The sequence below is a fragment of the Centruroides vittatus genome, unplaced genomic scaffold (assembly GCF_030686945.1).
Source record: "Centruroides vittatus isolate TY-2023 unplaced genomic scaffold, ASM3068694v2 contig_680, whole genome shotgun sequence".
Taxonomy (NCBI): Eukaryota; Metazoa; Arthropoda; class Arachnida; order Scorpiones; family Buthidae; genus Centruroides; species Centruroides vittatus.
The window spans coordinates 4,186,406-4,210,366 of NW_027122427.1; the positions used below are offsets into that span (position 1 = coordinate 4,186,406).

General features: G+C 32.9%; 2 protein-coding genes and 1 long non-coding RNA gene across 4 annotated transcripts; 2 read left to right on the forward strand and 1 right to left on the reverse strand.

Annotated features, from left to right (window-relative positions):
* The first annotated feature begins 2,000 nt into the window (after positions 1-2,000).
* LOC136980208 (leucine-rich repeat-containing protein 15-like) lies at positions 2,001-9,301 on the forward strand. Its single transcript, XM_067276286.1, has 2 exons — positions 2,001-2,160; positions 6,950-9,301. Exon 2 carries the CDS (start codon positions 6,978-6,980, stop codon positions 8,703-8,705), a length of 1,728 nt encoding a protein of 575 aa, XP_067132387.1. The 5' UTR covers positions 2,001-2,160; positions 6,950-6,977; the 3' UTR covers positions 8,706-9,301.
* A 1,275-nt stretch (positions 9,302-10,576) lies between these two features.
* Positions 10,577-18,493, forward strand: LOC136980211 (uncharacterized). Of its 2 annotated transcripts, none has more exons than XR_010881514.1 (2): positions 10,577-10,587; positions 18,296-18,493. It is a non-coding gene; the product is annotated as an uncharacterized lncRNA (long non-coding RNA). The 2 variants fall into 2 exon arrangements; XR_010881513.1 differs by lacking the exon at positions 10,577-10,587 and adding an exon at positions 16,040-16,216.
* Positions 13,736-16,120, reverse strand: LOC136980210 (aquaporin AQPAe.a-like). Its single transcript, XM_067276288.1, has 3 exons — positions 15,502-16,120; positions 14,722-14,802; positions 13,736-14,648 (listed from the first exon to the last, which is right to left on the reverse strand). Exons 1-3 carry the CDS (start codon positions 16,069-16,071, stop codon positions 14,472-14,474), a joined length of 828 nt encoding a protein of 275 aa, XP_067132389.1. The 5' UTR covers positions 16,072-16,120; the 3' UTR covers positions 13,736-14,471.
* Positions 18,494-23,961: the final 5,468 nt, after the last annotated feature.

Here is a 23,961-nt window from a genome sequence, read left to right on the forward strand (position 1 = left end):
TGTCAATTGAATTGTAGTACGCTTTGATGGCATTGACAGTCTATTCGTGTTTTCGATGCCCGCGGAAACATTTTCTTTTTTTTTTATAGGAAAAATTTCATTACATTGACTTTTTCTATTTCGAAGTCTCCGCGTAGACACTATTGTTGGGATAATGGTCGCTTGAACGATTCTGACGGTGGCAAGCTAACATGATTGAAGAGAACCAAACAATACGGATAATGCGATCCAGAATCATAGATACTATCTCGTTGGGGTGGGAAAGGATCCCTAAAGTGGACGACCCTGTGACAAAATCCGTTTTGGGACGAATTTTTATAAGCAATTTACATAGATGCAAACGTTCCACTAATTGGCAACAGAGATTTAATAATAGACGAGGCAATTGTTAAAAGTTACCAAGCGAGAAAATTGATAAAGATCAATCGGCGAGGGAATTAATAAAAGGTTTTTTATTATTATTATTCTTCTTTTTTAGTCTGTTTGATCTTCGACTCGACATTAGTAGTGGGGGGTTGTTTGTTTCGCGTTTGATGCTTAACACTGGTAAGTTGGGTTGTTATTGACTGTACTTTTATAATAGGAAGAGGGAGAGTACTCGAAGCTGTTGTAGAAATTCCATTCGACTGGTTTCTTCTTATAGCGGTGGGAGGCAAAATCGCTCAATCAATTGGCAATTTTAGAAGAGTGAAAATTTAAGGAGTGTTCGACGTCCCGTAGTTTTATTATAGAAGTTCTTTTTTTATCAATACAGAAAGAGCAGGCGAGTTTCATTACCTCGTAACTTCCTTTCTAAATGATTCATATAAAAATTCTGCTTAAGGTAAGTTCTTAACTCACGTTTCTTTTTCCCAGAAAGGTATATCATGCGGGAAGGAAACAAATTTCCAGGAAACTCGAATTGATTATGCGAATTGCCAATGAAAACTTGACATTGCGACATCGATGCAATGCATAAATTTAATTTCCGATCGATAATATATTTATGCTAACGTCGAGAGCCTTATAGGACGAATAAAACACAGAAAATATCTTTCGAAAATAAAACAAGATAAATCATATGTTACGATAGTGTTAAAATGTTATAAGTTTAAGTTATCCTACTTAAAAAAATTCCATCTTTTCTAAAGGAATTATTCGAACTTGGCTTTAGATTATATTATATAAATGGGGTAATTAAGTAAAATTGATAGCCAGCTTCCAAAAATAAATGCGGAAAAACATTTTTAATGAAGTTTACGTTTACAAATACACAAATAAAAAGGATAAGTCGACAGTTTCGAGAGCATATTCGAAATATTTTATTTAGTGGGCTCAAGTTTCCACTCCAAGGTCACAAAAAATCGATCAATTTTCTCAACTCCATACAAGTGGAGTGTCCGAGCCGTCGAAAGTAGACAATGCAATCCTCCTAGCCTCAAGTAATACAACCATCGCTAATTCCTGCCACTTTTTTTTTTGTTCGATAGCACGAGTTGGTCATGTGACGCGTGCTGACGACAATAAAGTAGCCATTGTAGTAGGAGGTTGGCAACTGGCAGGGATTTTGAATGGAGGAGAGTCGCGCAACCGGACATCTGTCACCGTTACAAAATGACCAGAATGGAAAACGGAATTACTAAAAACTTGTTTATCGGTGATAAATGTTTTGCGTGCGACGTAGAACAATGAGTAAATTTAATGAATGGAGTCGGGGCTATTGTGAAAATTGTTAAATGGAGGCGACTCATCCGCGAGGAAACGAAAACGTGCAGACTTGGCATTCGTTTCTAGCGATTCGCGTGAGATATAACAGGATGTCGCCTCTTTACGCTACGTAAAAAAAAAAAATAACCTTAAAGGCTAAAGAGATTAGAACCCGAATTAAGGTTACGTAATAAAGCGAAACGTATACGGGCCCGTACTTCGCTTTAAAGTAAACAAGGCATATCTCCTTCTTTTCGTGAGAACAGTCCGCGTTTAATATTCTGTAGTAACACACTGGTAATACGACGAATCCTAAGTTGCCCCCTTCTTGAGCCGTTCTCATTGGATGATGTCGACACGTGATATTGACACCGTCAAGTGAATGACGGGAAGCTAGCGATGCTATCACTCGTAGAGTAAACGCGCTGCCGTCCGGATGGAAGTTAGTAAATCAGCAAAAGTTTTATAAATTAGGTAAGAATCTTTATAAAAATACTTTACTTTTACACTCGGTTTCTATGTAGAAAACTTATTTAAATTGTATTTTTTTATTTTTTTATTTTTTATTTAAGTCTACGTGAACTTTCGTATTGTTAAAGCTTTTAGTTTTACGTGACTCGACCGACTTGAAACTGGTCTGAGCGGTGATAAGTCGGAAATGTTTTTAACTTATTTTAGGGATTAGTCAACGAGTGTGAAATATTTACGAGGGTTTTCATTAAAACTTCTATCAATGTGAGTCAGTGATATGAGTCATGCCAGGGGACAAAACCATGCGGCGGATGATTAGAGGATAGAAAACTACCTTTTCCTTCTACCCCTTCGTAAATGGAGAGTGTATAGGAATGATTCCGTGAGTCATCCGGTCCCCAAAGAATTTCTCTTCTCGTATAAATCATTAATTTCACCCCTCGAAATTCCGACGATCCCTTCCATTTTCAATCGTTTCTTTTTATTTACTCTCTAAATCTTTATCTTCTACCCAACTTTCGTCTATTACGAAACTTTAGCATTTTTGTCGAGGGAGATTGCAAAATCGATGTATGCAACTTAAGTTTTAAACAGATAACTCGATCGACTTATTCTCCCTCCGGTCGAAACCCCAGGTAAATCATCTCAGGTGAAAAAAAAGCACACCTTAAAACGAGTCTCTTCTTTTCGTGTTCCTCTCCCCCTTTTTTCATTTCTTTCTTTTTTGAGAAATCAGTAGACCATATCCCATTTGAGAGGCGATTTGAGGGTCGCTCCACCTCTTTCCTGACTCATAAAACTAGTCATAGGAAGTAAGACGTCCGTCCGAGAAAACACCTCGATCGTAGGTGGTTCGACGTCGTCGTCGTCGTCGTCGGTTGAGGAAAACCGGATGTGACGTCACGTCGCGGATGAGAATTACTTCCGATTTGGATGCTTGCGTAATTTTTCGGTAACCCGCATTCGAATAACCCGTTCTGGAACGAGGTTGACATTACGACCATTCGGACAATGCCCCAATTACCTATTCGATCATTTAAGTTGCGTGCTTAACACACGTCTGAACATATTGATTGCTACGTATACTGCACTTAGTAGGGAACGTCAGTCGTCCCGTCTTATGCTAAGAAAGACAACTCATTTAACTAATTGAAAGAAAAATCGAATCTTCCTCGCGAAATATTCTCCGTCTGAACGGTAGTCTAATATGAAAAATATGAACAGGGAGGGTTGCTTACATATATATATATAAAAGAAGAAATCTATTTTGATGTAAACGAATTTGGAGGAATTGTACTCGGAATCCCATTCACCTTAAGTGAATGCATGGATTAAAAAAAAAATAGTTTATGTAATGCTTTTCAGTTGAGTCTGATAGGTTACTTTTTGTTCGCGGTAGGGAGTTGCATTCAGTGATTGTGCGAGCGAAGAAAAAGAAGAAAAGATGGGAGGAGAGAAGTACCACAGATTGTAAGCCGTCTGAGTCTCTGTAAAGTGATTCTACCTACTCGGACCGGGATGGTTCCGTTCTTATAAAAAAAAACAGAAATTTCCACTGTTATTTGTCATGCGAACAGTTATTTAAATGTTACAACTTGCTCCGAAAGAAGTTGTGTAAAAATGGCCAAGAAATCGATTGATGGTTGGCATCGACGCTTTGTAATATACTAAAATCTGTAATAATTAGCGGCTCTCGTCGTGTTTGGATTTATGACTCATGATCCGTCCATGCCTCACGCTGCGTGTTGCGTGGTTTAGAGAACTGAGATGACATGACGCCCGGGATTTAACTTTGTTTTGAATTATTGATGGAAGTCCGGGATCTTCTGACTCATGCGATGAATTGGGGAGATTCGTGCGAAAACTCTTTTCACTATCTTAACTCGCTTTAAAGCGAAGCAAATAACTAAGTTTGAGTGTTTACATTATTTTGACTGATTCCGCTATGCACCTGCGACCGTTTTTCAAACATCGAAGTATTTAAACCCTCTTAAGCACTCGAAATCTGACGTAATGAAGTTCGGTTTATTTTCATTTGTCGGGGAAATTTTTTTTTTTTTTGCCTTCGCTTACATTTAATAAATAATACCCAACCAAGCGTGTCAGCATCATTAAAATTACATTTTAACCTCGCTTATAACCTCTAAAACAATTGCTTACCGCTACATCCTGTGTATTTAATTATTGTACGAGATTTTTATAAATGCGTTTGGCCTGTCCTCTTTAACTAATTATCGTTCTCGCTAGCGGTTCGGTTCGATATAACCGCGATAATATTTAAGCAGAAACGGACTCGTTAAAAGATAATCCAAGAATTTCGTGACTCGCAAAATCTACTGCGACGATTTTTATCGCTAAATGAGTTAAGTCTAGCGACGAAATGCAATCGAATAAAAGCGATAGCGAAGTACAAAGTCGAACTTTCTGCTTAAAACTTGCCGTCTCGAACAAAGCTTGTTGCGTATAAATGAATAAATCACAATTGTTCGGTTATTTTTAAGCTCTCTTTTTTTGTGTGTGTAGCTCCGGTTACCTTCAACAGGTGTTATCTACCTGTCAAAACAGGTAAAAGTCGGCGAAGCGTGACGGTCGGAGAAACTAATGGCGGCCATCAGTTTCCACGATAACTTTAAGATAATGGCTTGACCTTATAGTCTGGGAACGACACAGAAACTGGTCGTTAAATTTTCTTCACCATCCCGTCGAATTAAGTGTGTCAATAAAAAGAATATATACTAAGAAACTTATTCTTAGAGAAGAATGTTTGTCGAGTACACAGCGGTGGTACAATGAATGGATAGTATGTTTACCTCCCTTCACCGGCGGAAAGCTATAAACAGGAAAAATGGCAACCAGCAGCTGTACAAGTTAACGCTTTGTTCCTTTTACGTCGAATGAATCAGTGGTCATTCACGACCCGAAATGCGCCGCGGTCGGTCGCTTCACACGAGTTTCAATGCCGCGAAACGCTTTTCTTAACAACAAATAATTATTTCTAAAAATAACCGAAGGAATCCCGAAGTGGATGAGAGATTTTACGAGCGTTTATACGGCATTGTTTACAGAAAAAATAAGTGTAGTTGACGGATCCGGTTACGGTACTCGTATCCGCTTCCTACAACTAAAACGCTGTTATTTTAATCGAAAAAAAAAGGACACTCGAAAAGTTCTTTCGATTTATGTTTACGCATGCAGGAAAATATTTATTATACTTTTGATAAGTCATATAATACGATACGATATCGGTTATATCAATACCGGGATGACATTTGATAGTTAAGCCAAGCATGAAATTTCTTTCGTTCTACCGGCTCAAATGGTAGGCGATTAGGTATCCTCCTTAACTACATTAAATTCTATGTAATTTCGTGACGTAGACAACGGTCAATTCGAATTATTTCACACCCTACTTTTACCCCAAGTAAATAAAATAAATTCTAAAGTGGCACGCTGCTAGATTTAAATTTGAAAAACTAGAAAGTAAACAAAAAAAATATTTCCGAGGCGAGATAATTTTCGGCAAGACTTTTGCCACCTGCCCCGTTTGGATTATTATAAACAGTGGTCTAGTTTCCCATGGGAGTAAGGGCGCACTTACAATAGTGGGTGATGGCTGGAGACAGGAAGTAGACCTTTGTGTTCTTTCAAAGAGCCATCATCTATGTCAATACGACAGATTGACGGAAGACAAGCATCTGACTTAGCACTCGACCGAAAAAGCGGAAAGACGTCGAATGAAACCGTCCGTGAAATTAAAAGGTGATTTATTCTATTCGCCACCTAAATTTCCACACTTCGACCTTTGATCCGATTGCGGGCACACCTACTCCTCACCTGCACACCTTTCAGCTTTGACTCACTCCTATAAAGACTCTCCCCCCCTTTTTTTTGGAAACCTTTATCCAAACTTTACCATTCTTTTTCTCTCGCTCCGGTTGAGATGTATACGTAAAAGAGACAAAATTCTAATTTTCTTTGGGAAATTTTACATCTAAAGCAGAAGGTTTAACCGATTTTTACGGGATCTCGTTTTGTTTACTCGTGAAATATTACGCCACTTTTACATCCTACAATATTCCAATTTCTTTAGAATAAACTTACTTTTTCCCATATTAAAAAAGAAAATAATCTCCATTTAATACACTTTCGATCAGTTAAATTTTTGATTTATTTACGTATTTTTGTGTGACTCGGAGCCTTATCACTCACCCCCTCCCCCTTTTTTTTACAGACGTTTTAATAGAATGAATAATTACAGACGTATCCAATTTTTCAAAGTTTCTAATCTTAATTTAGCAAAGATGCAATTTTTAAACACTGTTTATAAAGGGGCTTTTATGTAGTACATCTTTTGAGAACGGCTCCTACTTGTTAAAATTAAATTAATACAAGCGAATGCTGTGCGGTAGATACGCATTATGATATGCCATATCAATTATAACGGCAAAAATTAGACGGTGACAGCTGTCTACGAAAGAGATGCCTTGCCAGAGGCCTTACTCTTATTCGAGACAAGCTTTCATCTTTGCTCCAATTGTATTATCATTTCTTTAACAAAAATGAAGATCAATCGGTTATATAATAGATGTAGGCGTAGATTTAAAATCATTTACAACGGTTTTCTTTGGCTCTCCGGCGACATTTTTACAAATTATTCGTTCCTAATACGGTATTGTACGAGGGGAACAAATGTCCGTGATTTATTTAAAATTATTCTTTTATTAATCTATGATAAATATTTCTAGTTTTTTTTTTCTTTTTTTTTAAAAAAAAATAAATATTTATATTTCAGGTTGGATAATCTCCGAAAAGAGGAAACCATGAAGGCGATCGTTTTATCCGTGCTTGTTTTTTTGGTCACAGTCGACAGCAAGTGCCCCACAGACTGTTTTTGTGGCATGAGACACGGAAGAAATACTGTTCTGTGCGAAAACGGGGGGATGAAATCGATACCTATATCAGAAATGGACAAGAACGTGGAAGTGCTTATTATCTCGGCTCCTGCCGATAATCCCAACAATTTGACTCTAGGACGCATATTTTTCGACTTTGGTCTCCTAAGGGAAGTTCAAATCACACATTCATACATTCCAGCTATCGGTGATAGCTCTTTCTGGCCCGGATACAATATCCGGCGGTTAGATTTAAGTTTTAACAACCTGACACTCCTGAGGGAAAAGGATTTCAACGGCCTGAAAAATTTAACTAGCCTGAATCTTAGTAACAATAATTTGGCTGCTTCGCCTTCGGCCACATTCAGGCTTCTGACCAATTTACGGAACTTGTCATTGGCTAGAAATAAGTTCACTTCTCTTGTACCACGTTTATTCTTCGAATTACATCGCTTGGAAATTTTGGATTTGAGCGGAAATCCGATAAAAGAGATTAATCCGGATCATATGAAAGATCTTTGGCCTTTAAGGGTTTTAAATTTGTCTTATTGTCAATTAAGTACACTACACTTTCACATTTATCAGAGATTACCAAATTTAGAAGTGCTAGATCTGAGACATAATCGGTTCTCGTCTTTAATCTCAAACGAATTTAGTTTCATGCCATTTTTAAGAAACTTATATTTGGATCACAACGTGTTGGAGTATCTGGAAATTCATGCATTTGCTGGAATATCACTGAAACATTTAGGATTATCTCATAATCGAATAACCGGGATATCTCCCTGTGCCTTTTGCAATACAACCATCACTAAGTTGGATTTATCCCACAATTATCTAAAGGATCTTCAACCCTTAATCCTAATGGATTCCGGAAATACATTAACCAATCTGAAATTAAGTTATAACTCCCTAAATGCAGAAGTTGTGGCCGGAATTTTGCAACAGCTACCCAATCTACGAGAACTGTCTCTCTCCGGTATCGATCTAAGTCATTTGACTTCAAGAATGTTTCATAACAATATTCATTTGAATTATTTGGATTTATCTAACAATCAACTTTTTAACTTATCCGCTTCATCCATTGATTACTTAGAAAACTTGACAATACTGGATTTGTCGTCCAATAAATTTAAAGCTCTGAATACTTCGGTATTGTCAATTTTCGACACCATTAATCAAGTATACCTGGATCAAAACCCGTGGTCGTGCACCGATTGCGATTTCACAGAGATGCTACAATGGATTAACGCCTCGGAAACTTATAAAAAAACCTGCGAAACCAGCAAAAGATGCGCTAAATGCTCATCCCCCATGCATTTATACGAAAGAGAAGTGTCCACTCTACAACTGGAGGAGATGGGTTCCTGTGTTAAACCCTTCACCGAATTTAGAATCGGAATATTAGCGAGTCCTCAACTCGGACTTATCATCGCCCTCACCGCCATGATGGTGCTTTTAATAATTATTATTGTTATCATACTTTATCGCAGGCACGGAGCGGTTTATTACACTCACGAAGAAGAAAGAAGCGACGAGGGAGACAAAGCATCCCTGACGGATGCAAATGGAACATTGGACGATAAGAAGTTGGCATTCATAACGATTGAAGATAACTTGGACGATAGGTCGTTGACCAAAAACATAATCGGATAGTCTTTTTTTTTTCCTTGTATAGACCAATCGATAGGCTCGTGACAAAGCGGGAATTTATTCAATTAGCAAGATCTCCCTCAAGACAATCATGCAAGAGAGTGTGGTTTGCATCAAAAGTCAGCCAAATGCCAAAGATATTTAATTCGATTTGGAATAAATCGGAATGTAATTTTGTGGGTAGAATGCCAAACGAATCACTTTGTAATAACATTTTTAAACATTTGAAAGAACGAAATTTCTCTTTTATAAATCGGGTGTATATAATACTTATATACAAGGAAGCTTGTCGATGTCTCCGTTGGGACCAAAATATGTGTCATGTTCAAGCATCTCATATTGTGATCCGACGTAGAACATTATTATTATTATTATTATTATTATTATTATTAATTATTATTATTATTTTCTATTAAAGAAAACGGACATTGAAATACAGTATCAACAAACCAAATGTTCTTTCTTGTGTTTGATTTTAAGTACGAACTTTTAGTTCCTAGAAACCAAAATGACTTTTAATTTTTACGACAGTGTTTGTTGGATATTTCCGAATACTTTTTTAAAATAAAATATTTGTTTTGTACAAAATTCTATATAAATTTTCATCGTCCATTGCCTTAATTTAATTGACGTAACTATAATTAAAATTGCTTTTATTACTTAATTTAATTTTACATTAAATCTTAACAGGCTTTAACGTAAAATTTAATTAATTCATTTCTAATTCGTTTTTTTTTCTTTCTAAAAACGAATTTTAAAAAATGTCTTATTCAAAACTCCATTTCCTAATAAGTTGCATCCTGCTGCCATCTACAGGCAAGAAAATTATAAAAAGTAAAAAGCTTTTTAATATTTTATAATTAAAATTTCTTATCGGTAATCTAAAAGTTTGTCATTAAAAATTTTTAAACTTTATTAATAAATAATTAACTTTAAGATTAATTACATGTAAATTTTATAATATAAAAAATAAAAGTTTTAAAATTTCATTAAGAGATGGCAGCACGGTATCGAGAAAGCTATTTCGAATTTTTTTTTTATTTTTTTAAATTAATTAATAATTTTAAAAACGATAAAATACATTACTAGATGATCATGTTTTACGGTCATTACAGAGACGTAAACTGTCAAATTCGTTGTCAAAGTTAGAAAAGAGGGATCACGCCACCTTCGCATTAGCTTACATGAGAAAGTTTCATCAATGTTAATTACTCGGTTAATCTGTCACAGACCGAAAATGCGAATTACAATGATGGAATATCTCAAAATTCTTAAATGTCGACTACCATAAAACTCGGAATTAACCAAAAAACACGTAATTGGCCGTTGATAGCTTGGTATAGGGCCGAATAGATTGGCCCTTTTTTGCCTTTTTTTCTAAGGAAATAAAATAAGCAGGATACTTCGTTATTAATAAAAAAAAAGTCTTAAAGGGTTTTCCTTTTGTCGTTAGTAAAACTAACATCAATTTATTGGAGTATGGACCGCAGATGGCCACTAGAAAAAATCCTCGAAAATTCCCCTATCGACGGAATTCGAGTCGTACCGTTAGACGGGAATTTATAGGGTTTTTTCCCCAAAAATTCCCGACTGAGGGTGACTTTATCGAAGTTTACTACTATTAGATCCTTGGATACTAATAATAGCCGAGCTTTCGGCATGTCAACACAAATGTGTTTGCATACTTACGGTTCACGAATATTTCTTTGTACATTTCTATAAAAATAATCACCCGAATTTGAAAGTTACCACAACAAAATCTATTCTTTATTTATTTTTAGGAAACTTGGAATCTTATTCCTGACTCTCCCTTTTCTTTTTTCTGCTTCGTTTCAAGGTTAAAAAATAAAGAATCTGTCCTTACGAATAGAAGAATTACCTCTACGTAAGTCTTACTTATCTGAGTTAATAAAAAGTCAATTACTTAAAGTATTTTAAAAAAAATTAAATATGCTCTTAGCTTACTAATTAATTAAGTTTAGAGGTACATTGCCCGATTACCTTTTTTCCCCCTCCCCTAACAGAATAAATTAATTTGAAAATTAATTATTTTTATCTTCTTATTGTTCACCGAGCAGCAATTTTTAAGTGAAAATATTCGAATAAATTTATTGTGCACTGTTTTTTTTTACCTGGAGGGTGATCTCATTGCTGTTTTTTCGTGTAATAAGTAAAATACAACGATATCAATACGGTTATTTCCGATTATGGAGCCATATTCGAAACGGAAAACAAAGTTTACACGAATGTAAATAAGGTTATATGAGTACTACACGTGAAACCTGTGAACAACGACCACCGACGAAAACATCAAAAAATGACCGTTGTTAAGAGGTTAATTAATAATATAATAAGTTTTTAAATAAAATATCGTAATAGATGACACTACACACAATTTTTAACTTTTTTTTTGCCGGGAAAGTTACGCAACTCGTTGCTGGATTTTTAGAAGTATAATGTCAATCAATAAGTATTAGATTTTTATAAGACTCCTTATTATTTTTTTTTTTTTGTTTTTAAATGTTTTATTTATTTATTATTATTATTTTTGCTACTACTTTCATCAAATTACTAATGGACAATTTACTTTTAAAATTATACACAGGAGTGCAAAAGTAGGTATACAATTGTTATTATGGAAAAATTATGAGGGAAAAAGCAAGAAAAAACATTTACTTTTATGCATAAATTAAATCACAAATAAGGGAAAACTAATAATAATAATAACGAAGACCAAACATCTATACTGTATTTCTCAGATTCACAACTGTATACCTACTTTTTCACCCCCTTGTATTTGAATTATATGTGAAAAGTTTAAAATAGCGAATAGTTTTATATATATATAATATATTAATAAATGTATAGTATAAAGTAGAGCAAATAAATAAGTATACATATTTATTTATATATAATTAATGAATATATTAAACATATTTTTATTTGTTTAATAAACAAAGATTAAATTTTATCCTAATATTTTTCTATTTATATATATTTTGAAGGTTTCTTATGTTTCTTTACATGTATATACATATATATTTTAACAAATAGGCCATTCAAATTTCATTTCAAGCCAGTCAATCTCTCTTTTATTTATATCACGGTGAAACTTACATCGTATATATGTGCATTTTTTTTTTCAACAAAGTGTGTCTGCTCACCTTTCTTTCTTCACCTTATTAAATTGTTTTAGTCAAACAACATCTACACTTTTATTCAACGTTTTCTTTGCTAACTTTCCTGTTACTACGTTAAAGTTGGGCTCCTTAAACTTTGTTTCTATTGATCATTTAATATATTCTACATAGAGCCTTTGCTTCTCCTGATTCTTGAATGTAGTCCAATAGAGTTTTTTTTTTATATTCCTTTTTTTCTAGCTTGTTTTCTAGTTACTAATTGTTTTATTTTATACAATTTTTCTATGCCCTTTGTTACGTGTTAATCTTCTATTCGCATATCCATATACGTATTTTTAGTGTCTCTCCTTTGAAGTTCCATATTATAAAATGCTTTAACATAGACTTAAAAATTATTCAAATGTACTAGTTAAATTAAGATGGAAAGCACTAATTAAAATTAAGATAAATTATTGTCCGTTTTCATTATAATTAAAGTGACAAGTTATTATTCAACAGTGTATTTAACCTATTAAAAATAGTTTATTACAAGTTATTTTTATTATTTCTTCTAATTAAATTGTCTATGATTTAGAAATTACTCGTACAAATAGAAAACACTATTATTATTAGGCCTATTATTATTATTATTTTCGCATATTTTGAGCACAAAAATAAATTATTGTAATATGTTATAAATAAATATATTGTATAACAATGATAACCAGAAGTTAAATAATCGAAGAAATTAGATAAAACACGCATCTATCGATTCGTATAGGGGTTCGAGAATCGATTCTTCTGGAAATTATTAAACGAATCGGAATTTCTTCTCGGATATCCGGAATAAATTCTTTCCAGAATACCCTTCAACTGCCTTACGTGACATCCCCATTTAGTTTCTACCACCAGCATTTTCTAGTACGTAACATTGAATTTTGAACATTTCAAATTATTTTCCTACTCTACCCGCTATATTTTTGACAACTATTTAATTAAATTTAATAAATATAATATATATATAGTTTCAATTTAAATAATTCTCCTTGTTATTTTTATTAATTAAAATCATTTTATTCGCGTATTCGTAAGTAAACACGCCAGCGAATAGCCTGAATAATTATCTGATTTTCCATTCTCTGTCGGAGACACTAAACCTTTTGTCGTTGTGTATTATCGAGGATTTCATTACGTAGTTAGTAAATTTAATAATTTTTATTATTCTCTAACCGTATTTAATTACTCTAAGTTGGAAAATAATATCGAACTTAACACAGAAGCGTGTATTATGTACAAGAGAAGTCACATGTATCAACAATACAACTGCCAGCTGGCATTGGAAATTTCTTGCTTACAAACAGGATAACACCGACTTCCGTTTTCTAATGTTTTATGTATATCCTATCGTCGATCGATGGATGTAACCACACGAACAGATATACGGTTTTAACGTTTGTATTATTACTTTTAAATATAAATAATAATAATAATAATAATCCTCCAAGTGCAGGCACCTTAATTGTCTATTGTTCGAAGCAGAAAGTTTTTATTACCTCCATCGAAAAAGTATTCCCCAGACAAATACTAAAAATAATTCCCGACACTTTATTTGTCCCATTTAACAAGCGTGGAAAGTTTGGCAGTATTTCTGACTGTAGTAAAAATAACTCGAACAAAAATGCTCACTCAGTGTTTCGACTTCAAAGTAGAATCAGTTAAAAACACGTAATAATTAAATAAAACTAATTTAATAGTAGTAAACACCAGATAAGAGCCATTTTTTCCCCTATTTATTTATTGATTTCGACTCGTACAAGATGCTTGTTTTTTTTACATTATTGATTGGATATTTTCAGATCTGTTGCTTCATTGTAATATATTTTAAAACAACATTACAGCTTATAGATTACAAAAGGCACTTTCAAATTATATTTTATTAAAGCGTAATATGAAATTTAAATAGCTATACACCACGCGTAAAGCGCATTTCGTACTTTGAAAAATACATTTCCGAGCATCGTTTTGTGAGTTTTCATTCGGAAAAAAAAGGAATGTTATTTATAATTTAATGGATTAAACATTCCACAACAAATATATCGACTTTTCAATTGAATATTGACACAGATTTGAATGGCAACGATTGCACAAATTTCAGAACTGATCGAAGGTGGAAAATGTTAAATCCTGGAAACGGCATTTATAATTATAAATATAACATTAAAATGTTGTTTTATAATTATTTTATAAATAAAATTACGCTCCGATTTAAATATATTAACTCACGATAGACTGATAAATTGAGGAAACATTCAAATAACTTTATATAATGTACAAGACATCTACTCGTGTATAAAATTACTCGATTCACAATACATACGTTATATATTAGTGCAAGATTTTTTTACGTAATTTTTCGATAACGTATAACACGTCAACAGAGGTAGAAGTTTTATAGAATTTATGATATTAATTTCCAGCAAAAGGATAAAAAATTTCCCGACATAATACAATACAATATTTATATACAATATTGTATACAATAATTATATACAATATAGCTCGATACAATATTTCCAGTCATCAAAAGGGAAAAGTAGCAGGAATCTTCCGCAATTTCCATCGATTTTTGATAAAAGATTGAATAAAATTTCTAAATTGTGGTTGTTCTATCGGCGATAACTTCTTTCTCGTCTTCATCCGTACATATTTTACTGGAACAACCTTCGACACCTTCACTTTTTGGAGGAGAGGGAGGGAGAGTAGAAAATACAGCATCGTACAACAGACCACCTACGATTCCACCCGAAAGTGGACCTATCCAGTAGACCTATATAATCATAAATACGTGTAATAAAGCTGGTTTCTTAGACGATATTTTGAAAATATAAGTGATTAATTACCCAGTGATGTTCCCACATTCCCGAAAATACGGCGGGTCCCAGAGATCTCGCACAATTCATACTCGATCCCGTATAGTTAACCTGAAAAATAAACATTTTTTAAATGGAAAATCTTACAGGAATCTCTTCTAACGCTTATTAATAACTTATTCGACTAGATAATTATTTGGAATTTACCCATTTCCGATGTAATTAGTCTAATTGAAGTCTGAAAATTACTAGACGAGAGCGTGTGTTGTGTGTAGCAAATGTGGGAAAGAATAGAAAATGCGAACAACAACTAAATAACCAGTGAAAGCCGAAGGGGGGGGGAAACGTATGCAGCGATAGAATTTCCGAGAGAAATGATGATTTCTGATGCTGTTAACGCTGTTGACATAACTTTAGTGGACGGTAATGAAGCGGCAGATGCTTCAATCTCGATCGATACACGTTGCTCTTTTACGAAGTCCAAGCGGCTTTCAGAAATTTAAAGACTTCTTTAAACGGACAAAAATCAAAATTCTCCCCCGTTTCACTTAATGTAATACATTCTAACACGCTTCATATAATAGACTAATATAATTCCTTCTGTCAAATGACAAGTGTTACTTGAATTTTTTTAACTCGAGGACGTTTAACGACGAAAGAAGCGAATGTCATATAAATATTTACATTCTAATGATGAGTAATACGTCAGTAAAGATAAGTTCCCGATTATTTATAGTTACATTAGGAAAGTCTGCTCGTCCCCCTCCTAAAAATAACGAAAATAACACCAGTCTTAAAAATATCACTTACGGCAAAGAGGTGTGACGTGACTACAATCAGGCCGATGGTCAGAGCGGGAGATCCGGTGGCATCTTTCCTGTTTGCATCGCAGACGGAAAACACGGTTAAAACTAAAGCGAAGGTGATGAGGAATTCCACGCCCCACGCTTGAGGGAGTGTCAAGTTGGAATTGACTAGAGTCGTACCTAAAACTTCGTTCTGTGCGGTGGGTGTCAATGCCTTCAACAGGCCGGCTCCGGTGACGGCTCCCAGGCATTGACAGATTATATAGAAGACGGATCTGATGACGGAGCATTTTCCGGTCAGCATCATAGCCACCGTCACCGCCGGATTGATGTGACCCCCGCTCACGTGACCTATAGCGTGTACGATGCATCCCACCGCTAATCCGAATGCCAAAGCGATTTGTACCACTGTAGGTTCGTAATCTCGAGTCCAACCTCCGATACAAGAGCCACAACCGATTAAAACTAGAAGAGCGGTTCCTATGTATTCCGCCAGGAGGGCCTTCCACAGAGGACTAAAAACTGACAACTCGTTTATGCCGAAAATATTTCTGAAGCGGCTGACTCGACCCATCTTCGAGTCGAGCTCTGACTGAACTCTGCCGACTCCAGCTTTCAATTAGCAGTTGGCGCGTTTGCGAACACCAATGGAGAGACTCGTCCAATAGCTTCTTTTCTTCTCTGTTACGTCACTAACAGATACACCCGAAAAAAAATCGGTAAGAAATGTTCTTTTGCAATTACTTTACAAGATAGCATCTGATAATTTAACAACTAGAATAAAAATAATTAATAGACGAGCGTCTACATCGGCAACAATGAATCTTCCCGGCACAACACTCCAGCTCAACACTTCGGCCACCATTTTTATTGATGATAACTTGCTTAAATAAGCATAAAAACGGGGGATTAAACTTTCCCGAGATTAATTCCGTTTTACTAATTAACTTTAATCATTAATATTCTTTAAGTCGGATTTTAATTAAAATTTAGCAATCTTTAAAGCATTAATTTTCCAGTACGACTCGGACAGAAGAAAAGAAACATTGTTGATGATTAATTTATTTTTTAAATGGAGATAATTAAGCAATGATAATTTTGCACGCTACAGTTAACATTTAATGTTTTACATAATGTTTAATACCATTATTTACTTAATTTACTGGCAAAAAGATTATTCATTAAATAATTTATGTTTGAAATCATTTATAAAATTTTTTTTCCTCGCTCCTTATAAAAAGAATTCTTTATTTAAATAAGTACGAGGAGATAACTTAATAGCTAATTTATATTTATTTATTTATTTTTATAACTTTTAAAGATTATTATTAACTAAGTATTAAGTTAATTTAATTTATTTTAAAGCGATACAATGGCAATTACAATAAGGAAGTACGGAATAAAATAACACAATGAAACCTGCGTAAAATGGACTTGTACGGTTCACACGGGTTTCATTGTACACGGACGAAGAATTGTACCGTTTTAGACAGGTTTTTATTGTATAAATAAATTTATATAAAATATATTATTAATAAAATTAAAGAGAAATAGTTGGAATTATTTGAAAAGTTTTATTTTGTAGTTTGTTATTTTAATTATTTATTATGTGTAAACGCCCTTCTTAAAGTATTCATTATTAAACTGCTAACAGCTTGTAAATAATCCACAATTCTATTATTTTTTCTTATTTAATTCTATAATTATTTGAATATAATTAATATAAATATAAAATTAAATTATTAAAGTAAATATAAAATATTAAATATAGAGTATATACTGTTTTTAAAAATTTCTAATCTAACTTTTTTTTTAATTTTAATTTAATAATTTAGATTTAATTTTATATTATAATATTATAAAATGATTAGAATAAAATTAAGAAAATAAACATAAAAGTTATTAAAAACTAAACTGTGTTTATATTTCTTTGGGACACCCTGTGTATTTAGTAACGCTTTGAATACATAAAAAGCTTAATTTTAACGGTAGAAATGAGTTTTATTTAAAAGAAAAGAAAAGAAAAAATGCTAATAACCAGTAAAATCAAGCCCGACCTCACTCGAGATACGACACGTGATCTCCTCTATCTCTCCATCCGCTCGTCCTTTAACCACCAAAATTTACCAGCATCAATCCCCTTAATACCCAAACCTCCTTGCAAAATTTCAGAATTTTTCGATAAAAGGTACAAGAGTTATTAAACTTTAAAGTAGGCGAACAAAATCGTGCCCCCATACACACACACAGAAACTCCCCCCAATTTTTTTTAGCATTTCTCGGCCCCCCCGAGTCTAAAAATGTAAAAACCTTGGGGGTCATTGTTTGACCGATCGTCATACTCTCCCTCTGTTATATATATATAACAGTTAGAAAAGATAAATAGGTAAAAATACATTGTATACATTAAAAGAAAAAATATATTAATATTTAAAATAGTATTGTAATTGATTTTCATTTAAAATTGAATTTATGTTTATATTTACTTTAATATAATTTCATTCTATTAATTAATTAGTAGCAACTAAATATAATTAAATAACAACATAAATGATTACAATTAAAATAATGATTTAACTTGAATAACTTAATTTAAGTTATATTATCTTAATAATTTATAGATTATAATTTAGTATATATCTATGTATTTACTTTAATAACAATTTGAATAAACGTATGTATTATTTTATATAATATTATATAGGTTTACAGGTACGTACAGGTGTGTACGTTTCATTTATTTTATAATTAATTGACTAATATACCTATTTAATTGGGCTAAAATTTTCAAATTGCAGACTTATACGTTCTCGCTATCGTCCGTTTGTCTGTCCTTCATTAATCTCGAAAACTGAGTTACATAGATGAAGATCCAGACCAGATGTGGAAAGCTTAAGACCCTGACACCCCTATTAACTATATACAAACTTCCGTTATAGGCCGGAAGTTACGTTATTTTTTTAACATTAAAAGATGCTTAATGTCACAATAAGTAACTGATCGTTTTATTTGTTTTTCTATTATCTCCAAGCGATAGTAATTTAAAAATAAGAGAAAAATTCTTACTTTTTATTGCGAGGAACATCGCCGATAAGATCATTTAATTCGATTTTTATTAATTACGCTAATTATTTTTCTTATTTAATAATTCAGCTGTTTTATTTTATTGTTATTAAAATGAATAACATTTTTTAAATTTTAATCGTTTTTGTTCTTATAAAAGATATAATCTCGGAGTTGTTAGCATTTTGTCAATAAAGGTAATTGAATTCGGTTACAGATCGCTAAGTAAATCATTGTAAATTATTGATGATTGCCTCTTCTACATCGAGAATTTGATATTTATACAAAAATTGGAATATTTATCAACCGTGTCGTCATTAATCTGAAAGAAACTTTTGAGATTTTTCCGCTAAAATTTATATTATTTTAGAGATTCTTGCAGTGTTCTTTTTCTTTTCTCTTTCTTCAATTATAACCCTTCTTGCAAGAGAAATACTTGGTACTTTTCTGGAAAGAAAAGATAAATTGATAATCACATCTTTCGGTTCAATTATATGTTCTTTCTAAGATCTTTAGATAAAATCCCTTCAAACCAATTATCACTTTACCAGCGAGCTCTTGTAACGTTTCCACCAAATATTTACTTTCTAATAAATTTTCTTTCTTATTGAATTAAAAAATAGTTTCTGGTCTTGCACGAGATGTATTCAAAATAGAAATTTCTCTAAAATTTCAATTTTTTTATTTTGATAAATGCATTTAAATATGTGCCGAAAATGAAAGCTTTCGTTAAATAGGCAGTTAGTGGCATTTTGTTTCTGTCCGTCTTAAAAAAGACAGACAAAAATAAAAATGTCGCTAACTCTACTTGTCTTATGTTCTTGACATAGACAATAGAGTTACGTCGGAAATTGTTTCAAAAATAACTGGCCGTAAAAAATGTAGTTTTCACTTCCGATTGGCGGATAATAATAAAATATACGCTTTATTATATTACATCAATCGATTTATAATCGATTATCGATAATAATCGATTACTGTTTTGAAATCGATTAATGATAATAATAATCGATTTTTAAAAATAGTAATCGTTATGACGCTTATTAATTAGTGTAGAGTAATTCTTTAAATTAGACGCTTTCAACCAGAAATGTATTTAAAAATTAAACTGAAACGTATATTAAAAAGTTTATTTTAATAATGTTGAATTAATAAATTAAATTTTTTTCAGTTATTATTAATATATTCTTTACACAAAAGATTGGATTGAATTGGATTAATGAAAAAGGTAAGCAACACGTGGGGGTTCTGCCAAGGGGGTTGTCTCCCGGGAGGACTTTCTATGGGAAATTGGCTTCTACTTAGGTGAAATATATCCGGAAAGCTCGACGTGATCGGCCTGTCAATGAGGCGCGAACCCTCACAACCAACCACCAGTGTTTAGTGGTTTCATGCATCTGTATAAAAGAGAATAATTACATTACTTGAGGAACTGATTTATAAAATCTTACGTTTATATCTTCTAATATTATCTGTTGATGCCGTATATGAGATTAATGTTCGATCTAAATTAGTCCTAAGACCATTCATTTCAGCTTAAATGTATTCAAATTTTATCAATATTATATTTAAAACATTTCAATAAAGGAATAATCGAGATAACCGAATAGATTTATTTATGCATAAAGATTATTTTGATTATTTCATTTGCTACAGTGAGTAAATCCGCCTGAGAAACGTCCGAGTTTCTTCTACTGCATTTGTGATTGTTAAGAAATAAATTTCTTATTAAGATACAGTATTTTCTAGATTATCACCAAAGTTACTGTAACGTTATTTTGGAAAGTCGGCCTATATCTTATTAATTTTCCGCATACATTTGCTCATTAATTCGATCAATGTGGACCTAAAAATGACCGAATTCTATTCTAATTTTATTGTCGTAAAATCAAATTTTCCAAGTTAACTCTAGTGAGATTTAATTATCCAAGTGGAAAAATTGTATCGCTTCATTGAAGAATCTGTTATCTCTCCGGATTCAAACTCGTGTCATATATACAAAATCGAAGCAAGAATAAACAATTTCTTACTTTTCGCATTATCTAAACACATTTTTTAAATTATTTATCATAAAAATTTAATTATTAAGAATTTTCTATACTGATAAAACATTAATTATAGATTGATATACCGATCGATGATTTTCATCAAAATTAATGTTTTGTTTTGTCTGACACTAAACAATTTCGAATAATTCCCACTTAATTGGGAAAAATTATTTCATATTTTTCAGTATCAACCGAAAGTACATTACGCCTGTGACGTGCAATAGGTCCAAATATAATAAATGCGAGTCATTTACTGTACTACAACCCCGTTAAAGCATCTACTTACAACGGTTCGTTTTCTATAAATTATCCTTTGTCCTTACTCAATTAAGTACAGTTATGATTTATGTTAAGCGATTTTGCAATATGACGATCTTATAAGTCTTGATTATATCTTATTATACGTGTAAAAATGAAAATAACACGCTGTGCTTTCACTTAAAGTAAAAAATACTCATATAAAATTGACCGCTCACGAAATCAAGAGATAAATCGAATCATAGCGAGTGATACACTAAGTGACAAAAGAAGTTACGCGTCAAGAAAGAGGAGTTGAAATCGAATAAAATTTTATTAGTGTGAACGTAGTGACGATGAAAATAAGTGACAATTGTGGAAATAAGTGCAATATCGTGACCAAGGGACAATTTCCTGTGCAATAATGGTACAATTTAAACAAACCTTTAGTGCTTCGTAGGACCTCTTCGGGCCTGGATATAAGGGCAGATGTTGCAAATGCCTCTCCAGTTCCCTTACATTCGTAAATGGCCGAAGCTGGCCCCACAAATGCATAAATCTGGACACCGACGGGCCAAGGAAGTGTGACAACGTGACGGAGCCAATTCAACATTATCTTGCTGAAAACTAGCTGTTTGGAGCTGTATTATAAAAGGCCATACGAGGACGTAAGATTTTTTGATAATACTGTTTCATCGTCCTTCTTACTACTACTACAACGGGCGACTGTCAATACGAAATGACCCTTTAAATCAACATTTATTATTACATTTTTGGATTCATCGTCGCAATTAATGTAAAATGGAAATTTTTTTAAAATCACAATCGACCATCAAATTTTGAGAACCAAGTTAATTCTTTAAGTCACACAGAAGCATATTGCACATAGAAGGAATTAAATATTGTAACACGTAATAAGCGTGATAATTTATTGTAAATATAATTTAATATAATAATAATATTATTATTATTATTCTATAAAACATTCTCTAGCCAACCGTAACACGGAAAATCGGTTTAAAAGGAAATTCGTTCTAAATATGGTATTTATTTAATCAAATATTGCAAATATCTATCCTCAGAATTAAATTATATATTCCGTAATAAATACTAAATCGATTTTCTTCGTGATCCCAATGCTCATCCCACGTCTTGAGATCAAAAGAAACAAAAAATGGTATGTATTAGAAGATAGTAAATCTTAAACGTTAGAAGTAAATTTCAACTTAACGAGACGGTACCTATTTATTGTGGCATTTAAACTAATATATGACTATAGCCAACCATATTTTATTTTTAATCTGTTAAATGAATTTAATTCAACGTTAATTTCAAATATTCTAACATTTTAAATAAAATTTGAAATCTTAAAGTAAAAATCCGTTTCGGAAAAATTTCCACTTAAAGATGGCAACCGACAATAGAAAAATTTACAGATATCAACGGGGCTAGTTGTCACAGTTTTTAGTCATTTCTAGTTTTAGGGTCTATAATATCAATTTATTCAGGTTTAAGTGAAAATGTATACACTTACATATCCTTTGATTTGGTTTATAATAAATATATAAACATTCAATAATTTTTTGTCATGATTATTAATTATTTTAGAAACTGTGTTACCCTGTGACAACATACCCCTAGATGGGGTATGTTGTCACAGGGTATGTATAGTCTAAGTTCTCACATTTCATGAGTTTATTTTGCTTATGTTAAATTATGCGTAATATGACGTTTACTCGTGCCAATTCTATAAAGAAAATAGATTACTAATTTACTATTATTTATTCTGCGAAAGACAAGTAACTCGAATCTTTACATATTGTCTTCAGAGTCACAGTTGTGACAAACATAATATGGATTTACATCTGTACATAGCTCGTGAGATCAAACTCTCACCAAAAACCAAACAGAAAGACTTTTCTTTCTCTTCTGATGAGTCAGTCTTAGTGACAAGTTGCCCCGTTCGTTGTGTGACAATTTACCCCAAATGTACTTCCTTGACAAATCGGTTCATAGTTTCTAATTTCAAAATAGAAAAATTCGATTGCTCATAATGTACAGAACATATACATTAAGAACCCATCTAATAGGAAATACAGGTGTTACTTTTTTCTAATTGCAAGTTTTCAAACGGCACAAGACATGATGCATCAAAATTTACTCGGCTCGCTGTAAATCTTTTGAACGCTAATTAACGGAAAACAATGCAACGGATATTATTCGAATTTTGAAATGACGTAGGCGAGAGGTAAATGAACCTACTCCTAGATGACGTGAGCATTCGGTTTTGATTATATAGGCGATATTTGCACTGTTACAACATGCCCCTTGTGACAACTAGCCCCAGTCTCCCCTACTTTCATTTATTCTAAATATTATCTTATATTTTGGAAAATTCAAACAGGAACACATACAAAATTTTGTAAGGGATTTTTTACATTTTTGGCTCCTGAAAGGTCAAAATATCGAGAAATGCAAAAGGTGGGAATCAAATTAGACCAATCGCCATAATTTTCCCTATGTTGTTCTATAATAGCCTGGAGAGTAGGGCAGGATGGCCGAGAGATCAAGATGGCAGCCTACCGCTTTGGGAACCCGGATCGAATCCAGATGGTCAAAAATCCCCAGGAATTTTTCGGAGGTGGTCCGTCTGAATATGTCGGATCCCGTTCCTCAACACCCGGCCGCCCCAATGTGGGTCTGGCCGAAGCCATAATGGGCTTGCTAAAAGAGGCCCTCTTAGTGCCTACAGGGCGGAAAGAGTTTTAAAAAAGCGAGAAAGTAAAAAGAAAAACATTTAACTGGAGAAGTTTTAAATAATTATAAATGTTATTCATTAAATTAAGTCATTTTAAGAATGTTGAAGAAAATAGTATATATTATATTATATAATAAAATGGTTGTTAGGCTTGCAATGTTGTACAGTTCACAGTGCTGGGCGGTGAAGAAAGTGCAGGTATAGAGAGTGTTGCAGAAATGCGAATGCTGAGATGGATGAGTGGTGTCACAAGGAAGGATAAGGTGAGGAATAGCTTAGGCATCACGAAGATAGAAGAAAAATTAAGGGAAATCTGACTGAAATGGTTCAGACATGTGCAACACCAATCAGAAACAGC

Bases quoted from the DNA above. Each gene is read 5' to 3' on its own strand.
- LOC136980208 (XM_067276286.1), top strand. From the start codon at position 6,978: ATGAAGGCGATCGTTTTATCCGTGCTTGTTTTTTTGGTCACAGTCGAC.
- LOC136980210 (XM_067276288.1), bottom strand. From the start codon at position 16,071: ATGGGTCGAGTCAGCCGCTTCAGAAATATTTTCGGCATAAACGAGTTG. The intron at 14,803-15,501 runs GTAAGTGATATT...TTTATTTTTCAG, and splicing joins TCACGTCACACCTCTTTGCC to GTTAACTATACGGGATCGAG. The intron at 14,649-14,721 runs GTAATTAATCAC...ATGATTATATAG, and splicing joins GAATGTGGGAACATCACTGG to GTCTACTGGATAGGTCCACT.